At 35.8% G+C, this 10116-nt stretch overlaps 1 protein-coding gene and 1 non-coding gene across 2 annotated transcripts; one reads left to right on the top strand and one right to left on the bottom strand.

Moving 5' to 3' along the window:
* Nucleotides 1-8812: 8812 nt before the first annotated feature.
* On the top strand, nt 8813-8919 carry LOC121040097 (U6 spliceosomal RNA). The gene has a single exon (XR_005795113.1). It is a non-coding gene; the product is annotated as a U6 spliceosomal RNA (small nuclear RNA).
* On the bottom strand, nt 8918-9699 carry LOC121012305 (olfactory receptor 4F3/4F16/4F29-like). Its single transcript, XM_040447725.1, is given in 2 exon segments — nt 8918-9469; nt 9472-9699. Coding segments are annotated over 2 exon segments (780 nt in total).
* Nucleotides 9700-10116: the final 417 nt, after the last annotated feature.

Below are 10116 nucleotides of genomic sequence, written 5' to 3'. Positions count from 1 at the left end.
ATAAATATTGTGAAAATGTCAATACTCCCTAAAGCCATGTACACATTCAATGCAATCCCAATCAAAATTGCACCAGCATTCTTCTCAAAGCTAGAACAAGCAATCCTAAAATTTGTGTGGAAGTACAAAAGACACAAAACAAAAAACAGACACATAGACCAATGGAATATAATAGAGATTCCAGAATTGGACCCACAAAAATATGGCCAACCAATCTTTGACAAAGCAGGAAAGAATATCCAATGGAAGAAAGACAGTCTCTTTAACAAATGGTGTTGGGAGGACTGGATAGCAACATGCAGAAGGATGAAACTAGACCACTTTCTTACACCATTCACAAAAATAAACTCAAAATGGATAAAGGACCTGAATGTGAGACATAAGAACTTTTAAAAAATATACTTCATCTGCTATTGTGCTGATGTTTCAAAATTTATTCAATCAAGTCTCTTAATGATTCTATGTTGTCCTCAGGTAAGGGGAAAAACTGTATAATATCTGTTTTGAGAATCTATTGAGATTTATCTTTTTAATAGTTCAAAGCTGTTTGGAACGCCTGGATGGCTCAGTCGGTTAAGCGTCAGACTTCGGCTCAGGTCATGATCTCAGAGTTCGTGCGTTCGAGCCCCGCATCGGGCTCTGCGCTGACAGCTTAGAGCCTGGAGCCTACTTTGAATTGTATGTCTCCCTCTCTCTCTGCTCCTCCCCTGCTCATGCTCTGTTTCTCTCTCTCTCTCCTTCAAAATTAAATAAAAATAAAAAACAAAACAAAAAAACATTAAATAGTTCAAAGATGTTTAAATGATATGTATATTTTTGCTGTATTCAATTATCTGTTGAGTTTTAATATTTATCTTTGTTAATTTTGTTTTGAATGATTGGTGTAGGCTGGCTGGGTCTGATGATCCAGAAGGGTTCCTGCACTACCAAGCAAAAGCGTCCTCAGCCTTGTGCAGAATAGAAATCAAACATGAGCCAAGATAAAGTGAGACAGAGTTTATTAAAGATTATAGAGAGTGCAGATGCAGCCAGTGTTTTGGAGACACAGAAAGGAAAGAAGAGTGAGTCTCATCTTTACTTCAGGTCTAGAGTTTTACTGACGATTGTAGTCTGGTGCATGTTCCTCTCAGGCATCCAGAAACTGGCCAAAACAAGGATGATTGTTCAGGCGTTAGATCTAGGGGTCTTGGTGTCAAAATGTCTGGAGTCTTGTCTTGGAAAACAGATGATCACCACACCTTGCCACTTCTTAGATGTTATCTGTTGTGTTGGAAGCCTCCAAAGAAGTTGTTAACCCCTTGACCCTTACAAGGAGGACAGGACATACGTTATGTGTACTATAAGACATGTATGAGATGGGGGTGCAGGTCCTAGCAAGAATAAAATCAGGAAAAGGAGCAAAAAAAAAAAAAAAGAAATTATTTATGGAATCTCTTCAGTTTCACTCTGTCATGATCGCATGAGGTATTCTGGGTCAAAACCTGATTTACTCTTAAATGCTTCCCTGTAAATAGTTTATTGACCCTCCACTTGCCCTAGTCCTTATCCCTAGGGCAATGGGGTAAGTGCCAGGTCAATTGTTTTACATGATCCTTGGATGCCCCATAGGCAAGAGATGAGGAAAACTTATTACTCCCTGCTTATAAAAAGGAAAGACACAGCTGTCCTTCTCCCTTCCTGAAAAGGTCTCCTTGGAAATGTAAGGGACTTGAATCTTAACTATAATCATCTGCTTAAATAAAATCTAACCAGGAGACAGATAATCTCTCTGTGTAATCTTTTCTTACTTAAAGATGTTTCTCTGTTCTAGGCCTTTCTTTCTTTCTTTCTTTCTTTCTTTCTTTCTTTCTTTCTTTCTTCTTTTTCTTTTTTTCTCATCATGTCAATATCTAGAAAGATAATGTCCCAGTCTCCTTGGCACTCACGCTAGGGTTTACCTTAAGAGCCTAATCTGGGCTGTAATAATTCCACTCTCTCTGGGAGATAAATTTCACGATTCCTTTCAATAAAATCAATAAACTAGACAAATGGTCACCAATCTAATGCTAATAGTATGTGATGAGTGAAGTATTTCTGGGGGAAATGAAAGCAAATATTATCTATCTACCATCTATCTATCTATCTATATATCATACACATTTCAGGAGGCTAGGATTTCTTGCAGAAATACTGAGTTCAGAAAACTTTATCTTTCTCTGTCTCTCTAATCTGTTTCAACATCTATTATGTCAAGCTTATTTATGTTCCTAGAATGTAAGCTTGGTGAAAGTAGGGATTTTGTCTTTATTACTTTTTTTTTTTTTTAATTTTTTTTTTTTCCAACGTTTACTCATTTTTGGGACAGAGAGAGACAGAGCATGAACGGGCGAGGGGCAGAGAGAGAGGGAGACACAGAATCGGAAACAGGCTCCAGGCTCTGAGCCATCAGCCCAGAGCCCGACGCGGGGCTCGAACTCACGGACCGTGAGATCGTGACCTGGTTGAAGTCGGACGCTTAACCGACTGCGCCACCCAGGCGCCCCTTGTCTTTATTACTTTTAAACAAAGTGAGTTTTTAAATGTGGTCTTCAAACACTTCATAATATTTCTTTTTTGTTGATTACTTTGCCAGTATTTATGGATCAAAATAATCAAATACTGGTGACTTCATATGTCAACAAAGTATTTAATGGCAGCGATGTAGTTTGAATTCTGCACTCTCATTTTGTACATGTCAGTTTTTCATTACATTTCTGTTTTTCTGGTGAAACAATCAAGAAATATGAGATAAGATACAATAATGACTCTTCATTTTTAAAGACGGATTATACCTTAGCCAATATAAAATATAATTCTTAGTATTTTTCTACTATGAAATGTGTATACCTGAAGTTATTGAGGTCTAGAGTTTTTTCTTTCTTAGACCCAATTTTTGTTTCACTATAGTTTATTCATATTTTTTTAGAAACAGATTGTTAATTGTAAGGTTATTGTCTCCTTAGGCTTTTTGTTGTTGACATATATAAATCTTACCTCTAGATCCTATTAAGAATTTTCTGTTTATCCTCAAGCCTTCAATTTCCTTCCATCAAACTATATCAAACATTAGGGTTTATTATTAATATTTAATAATAATTAAAATCAATAGTGTTAATAGTATGATTTTATAAGCATGTAAATTAATATTCAGTATTAATACTAATATAAAATAATAATATAATTATTAAGATAATATCCTTACTGTGATTTTCATTAATAGTATTGATATTTGGCATTTGGAGAACAATCTACATTTTCTCTTTTAATTGATCATATTTAAGCCATGACTTTGAATCATATAGCATTAGGTTAGGGACACTTGAATAGATGCTCTAGATAAAACCACTTCTCTATGCTTTAGGCTAAATCATCCAACTATTTAAGTGATCTCTCCTTCTTAGTACTATAAATACTTCTTAAATTATGACTAAAATTGAGCTCTTCCCTTTTCCAAAATGAATCCACTTACAGTCTTCTTGTCTCAGAAAGTGGTACCAATTGGTCATGCCAGATGTGAGAAGCCTATCATCTTTGATTCCTCCTCTTCCCTAATTCCCCTTCATCTAATTGTGTTGGCAAATTTTCCCCTTCCACCTCAAGACCACATCTCAAGTTCATCCCTTCTTTCCGTATAATTGTATCACTCTTATGCGGGCCAGCATCACCACTCACTTGGACTTGTATCAAACTTCTGACTTCTCTCCCTGTTGCTGCTCTTGCATACATAGAGGTGGAAGAGGGTATAGGAAAAACCTTATTTTCTTCCAAGTAGGCTGTTTGGGGCTTACTTATTTATTCTTAACCCAGTACCATACAACCTCTTTTTGTTGTGCAGCATAGACATTGTCAAGGTGAAAGAGAAATGAGTAATTGGACTAACATAGATAAATAATTTGAAAGATAAAGCTTACTGTTAAGCCAAGGCCATGATAAACCATACCCAGTGCCAGGTTTCCTATTTGTAAAACCAAGATGTTGGACTAGGCCACTTAAAAATATTCATAATTTTATTTTTATTTTTTTAAAGTTTACTTATTTTGAGAGAGACAGAGACAGTGTGATTGGGGAGGGGCAGAGAGAGGGAGACACAGAATCCCAAGGAGCCTCTGTGCTGCCAGTGCAGAGCCTGATGCAGGCTAGAACTCGTGAAACCACAAGATCATGACCTGTGCCAAGTCCGAGAGTCAGATGCTTAACTGACTGAGTCACCCAGGCGACCCAAAAATATGGATCATTTTAAAAAAATCTTTTGTTTCAACCTTCAACCTTTTAAATATACCCTTGGCTCTTTTTGTCTCCATCACTACCATATTAATGTCAGCATTGTTATGATGGTGCCATTATGAACTGGATTTTCATAGCTCTGTACCTGATTTTTTTCCATATTTTGATGGTTTTCCCAGCTTAGTGTTATTTCTTGAAACAAAAATATTAAATAGATACTATATACACAACATAAAGTAAGAACAGAAAGAAATATATAGGCTCTAAAGAATCTCTTCCTTCTCAAAAAATGTAATTCAAATAATCTCAGAATAACTGAATAAAAACATTTTTACTTTTAAACAAGGTAATTTAACTAGGCATTTTAATTAAATTAGCACACTTCAAAATAAATATTTTGCACTGCTGATATTATAGGTTGATAAAACTTCATGAAATACTATGATGAAAGTCATTTAAATCAAAAAATGTTATAAATCATTTTCAGACTATGACAGAACAGTTCATCAGCTCATGCTGAAACTGAGATATACAACAAACTGATATAAAGAAATAAGTGATAATTTTTCTGATAACAAAATAATTATGGTAACCTGTCAACTTAATATTTTACCATTGCCATGGTTATTGAATTATTCAATTCTAAATACCTAGTTATACAAGTGAAAAATTTTAAGAGCCCTGAAAAAAACTGCTGTGTAGATTTCCACATTTCACTGCAAATTGGTGAAAAAATTAAGTTTAGGGAAGTTTAAATACTAAACATAAGAAAAAATTGCAGGGATGCCTGGGTGGCTCAGTTGGTTAAGCATCCAACTTTGGCTCAGGTCATGATCTCATGGTTCATGAGTTCGAACCCCACATAGGGCTCTGTGCTTACAGCTCAGAGCCTGGAGATTGTTTCATATTCTGTGTCTCCTTCTCTCTCTGTCCTTTCCCGACTTGTGCTCTGGTCTCTCCCTCTCTCAAAAATAAATAGACATTAAAAATAATTTGAAAATTGTATATATTTGTTTTTTTAAGGTATACATATCTTAATGAAATACAATGGTACTGTTGTGGTCACTCTAGATTCACAAGTTAGAAATAAATAAGAGAACACTATTTTTTGAGGTTGTTAAAATATATATAATACATAATAAATTATATATATATATTATTCTGGTGATATCTTTAAAAATACAACAAAATTATTATAAATAATAATAGTAATTTTGTTGTAGTATTTTTAAAGAACATAGTATATATGGACACACACACATATATAGGTAAATTTGTATAGATAAATATAAAAATGACTTGTTTTCTTGAAACTCATAGTTTTATTTAAAAATTTTAACAATTACCTTTTTTATTATATTGAGAATGGTTTTCAATTTTGACAATTTTTGCTATATTTCTGTTTCATTGATGGATTAAATATATGTAATGACCTTCATTTGTGTTGATTTCTTAGACTTTTTGTATTTTACTCCAATGTGAATGGTTTTACTGTGCAGTATGATGTAGTGATGATTTAAATTCATATATAATTATTAATTTTTTCCTTATTTATACTTTTAAAGGATTTCAGATTATACTAAAATTGCATACAAAATATTTATTGTGTTTCTCAAAAATATGATCTTGGGGCGCCTGGGTGGCTCAGCTGGCTGGGCATCTGAGTTCAGCTCAGATCATGACCTCTGAGTCCATGAGTTTGAGCCCAGCATTGGGCTCTGTGATGACAGTTCAGAGCCTGGAGCCTGCTTCAAATTTGTATCTCCCTCTCTCTCTGTCCCTACCCTGCTCACACTTTGTCCCTGTCTCTGTCTCTCTGTCTGCCTCTAAGTATAAATAAACATTAAAAAGTATGATCTCTGTGGCAAACTAATTCTACTTCATAACAGCTATGTAACTTTTTGTCACTACTTTTTTTTTTGCCTCAGTTTCCTAATCTGCACAATTGAGATAACAGTACCATAAAAAACACTTAGAAGAACCTCTAGCGTTTAATAAGCACCCAATAAGTGTAACCATTTTACTATAAAATGAGAAAAATAAAGCAATCCATTTACATTTATATTTCTATTCTGTGACTGAGACTACACTATAGAATAAAGAAAGTAAAATACCAAAAACAAACAAACAAACAAACAAACACAAAGTGTTCAGTAATACACTCTCTGATGATGTCTTCATTTGACAAGGGTACCATTTTGAATGAAACTAGTCAATGTAGGTTATATGAAAACAACCTGGCTTGTATTTAAGTATAATAACATTAATAGTTAATGTTTATTAGTAGCTGATATTTACTGAGTGTTTCCTGTGTGCCAGTAACTTGTCTAAGGAATTTATATATATTACCTTATTTATATATAATTATAAATCCTTTGGGGATACTTTTATCTTCATTTTTCAGATGAGGCAATTGAATGATGGAAATTTTAAGGAACTTCCCCAGACTCATTCTGATAGGAGATAAATGTCCAAACAAATACTTAGTCAATATGAATCAAGAGCTAATTCAAGAGCTGATTCAGTTCCTCTACTCTGGTCCCTCCTTGTACCTAGTGACTAATATAGTTGTGAGGATATCACTCTCTGTTACATTATAAAATTTTAGGACAGGTGTTCCCATAGCAAAAGAACCATAACTAGAGGCCATATTAATGTTGATAAGGCCTTCACAAAATTGTGAATTTGTAAGTGCAAAATTCTAAAATAATGAGATTGTTTAGAGATTTTAGAGCAATGAGTTAATAATATTTTGTAATACACAATCTAAAGACCTAAATGGATGTTGTGATTCTTCTTTTTAAGTTTATTTATTTTGAAAGAGAGAGAGAGAAAAAAAAAAAAAAAAAAGCAAGTGGGAGACAGGCAGAGGGGGAGAGAGAGAGAGAGAGAGACAGAGACAGAGAGAGAGAGAATCCCAAGCAGGCTCTGCACTGTCCCAATGTGGGGCTTGAACTCATGAACTGTGAGAGCATGACTTGAGCTGAAATCAAGAGTCGGATGCTTAACCTACTGAGCCACCCAAGTGCGTCTGAATATTGTGATTCTTAAAAAATGAATTAGCATATAATGCATTTTTTCAAGTAATGCTATCATACCTCAAGCCATTTTGAAAATTCCATATTTGATATTGCATCACAGACACTTTCCCACTTCTCTGTGTCAATACATCAGACTTAAATCTGAATAACATTTTCACTTACACATGCATATACACAAGCACACACACTTGCCTGCAGATTCGCTGGGTTTGGCAAGTCAGATGAAAGTGGTTCTAGACAACATGAACTAGACATACTTTTCCTTATTTCTCTAGTTAGTAGAGCTAAAAATCCTAGAAACTATATATATATATATATATATAGAATAAATAGAAGAAGATTCTAAAATGTGGAGAGAAGGAGGCAGGCTGTTAGAAACTGTGATAACCAAGGAATGACACAGCAGTGACTTTCCTGAGTTTCCTTTTTTGCCTTATGTATCCCAGACTTGATGATGAAGTCAGTAACATGGAAATGTCAATGGTCATAAGCCAAAATACCCATGAAAAACCTACTTTTTCTAGCTCAATGACCAGGAAAGTGATGGCCAAGCAAGTTATAAAACTTTCAGGCAGCGACCATCCTACTTCAGACAAATACCAAAGAAAAATACTGTAGTGCTACTCCTACCCCCATCAGCAAAGACTGAGTGAGGAGACTAGACTTCCATCCTCACCAGGCTATTATAAGAAACTCCTAACCACCTACTCTCTGGTAGAGTGGTGTCAGAGAAGGCTAAATGCAATGGGAATTCAGGATGTTTACCCCTACTTGGAAGTAATATGCTCCTCTCTTCTGGTGCCAGTGGAGAATATGTGGAGAACCTAGTCTTTACCACCATTGAATAGCAACAAAACATTCCTTCTCCCCATTGGGGTGTCAGAGGAGGCTCTGAGGAGATTCAGGACTTTACCTGCTCCCTATCATCACAGTGGAGGCCACATGGAGAACAGCAATGATGCATTCCTCTTCCTCTCAGTCAAGATGATGTCAGTGGATATCTAGTCCTCTCTCCCCCTGTGGTATCAGAGAAGATTGAAAGAAGCATCTGGACTCTCACCTCCACCTGTCAATAAAAAACAGTGCTTCTTTTCCCTCTCTGGAACACTATCCTAGGAGAAGTGCTAAAACAGATTTTAATAAGACCCAAGTTTTCAACCATAATGCCCAAAATATCCAGAAAATGAGAGAATCACTCATCAAACTATAAACCAGGAAAGTCTCTATTTGAATGAGAAAGAATGATCAATAGATCCCAATTTTGAAATAACTCAGAAGTCAGAATTATCAGAAAAGGATTTTAAACCAGCTATCATATCAAATGCTTCAATGTGCAATTATAATCATTTTGAAATAAATATAAAACAGAAAGTCTCAGGAAAGAAACTGAAGATAGAAGAAGCAATTTTAGAACTAAAAAATACTGTAATCAAATAAAAATCTCAACGGACAGGTTCAATAGCAAAATGAAGAAGGCAGGGAAAAAAATCTGTAAACTTTAAGAAGAACAATAGAAATTAACCAACTCGGCGCTTGTTTTGGCAGTACATATACTAAAATTTGAATGATACAGACAAGATTAGCATGACCCCTGCACAAGGATGACACACCAACTCATGAAGCATTCCATATTTTTATGTAGAGACAAACATGGTTCGACCGAAGAACAAAAGGACCACAGTGGTGTGAGCTGACAGGGTGGAAATGGCTTTGGATGAACCACCTAAGGAATGTTTCCAAAGAGTAAAAAGGATGAAGATGTAGGAGATGAAGAGTATGAAGAAGGAACCAACACAGATAAACCCACTGTTAACAGTGACCATGAACTGCAATCTGTGGGTATCTGTACAGGCCAGTCTGAGGAGCCAAGGAAGGTCACAGTAAAAGCTGTCCAATACATTTGGACCACAGAAGGGTAAAATAACAATAAATGCTAGTTGGAACAGTGAGTGACTGACACCAAGAGCCCAGGCAGCAGCCAGAAACAAAATGCACATTCGTGGGCTCATGATGGTCAAGTAGTGGAGAGGCTTACAAATGGCAACATATCTGTCAAAGGCCATAGTGACGAGAAGCACCATCTCCACACCACCAATGACGTGGATGAAGATTTGGACAATGCAGCCTCCAAAGGAGATGGCTTTGTGCTTTCTGAAAAGATCATAAATCATCTTGGGTGAAGCATCTTGGCAGAGCAGGCTCCTAAGTCAATGAAAAAGAGACGAGCCAGTAAGAAGTACTTAGGTGAATGTAAGTGAGGATCAATGGTCGCATAAAACACAATGAGGATGTTTCCGGTTATGCTTGCCATATAGAGCACAGAGGAGAACACCAGGAGGAGAAGCTGGATCTCCCATGAATGAGTGAGTCCCAGAAATATAAACTCAGATGCAATCAAGTGATTCCCTTCATCCATTGATCCAGCCAACTGGGCTGCCACTGAAATGATAAGAACTAAGAAAATGAGGAGAAGATGTGATTATAGAGATGATAATATGTCATAGAATTACCAATATTTCAATTTCTTATTATGAATGAAAGATATATAGTTATCTACATCTTCACACATATAAAAAAAGAAACAAAAATCAATACACTATGATCACATGTGTGAGTTAAGACATAATTTAAACCTATCCCCAATACTCTGCAATGTTCTGTTCGTGAATTAACGTATTAGCCGTGAACATGGACACATGAGTATCTATGACATTCATCACCTCTGAGGGGTACCTGAGTGGCTCAGTCGGTTGAGCATTTGACTTTGGCTCCAGTCATGATCTCAGTTCGTGAGTTTGAGCCCCACAAGGGGCTCTGTGCTGACAGCTCAGAG

The sequence above is a fragment of the Herpailurus yagouaroundi genome, unplaced genomic scaffold (genome assembly GCF_014898765.1).
Source record: "Herpailurus yagouaroundi ecotype Mexico unplaced genomic scaffold, PumYag 28, whole genome shotgun sequence".
In the NCBI taxonomy this organism is placed as follows: domain Eukaryota; kingdom Metazoa; phylum Chordata; class Mammalia; order Carnivora; family Felidae; genus Herpailurus; species Herpailurus yagouaroundi.
This window is presented reverse-complemented; position numbering and strand designations above follow the sequence as displayed.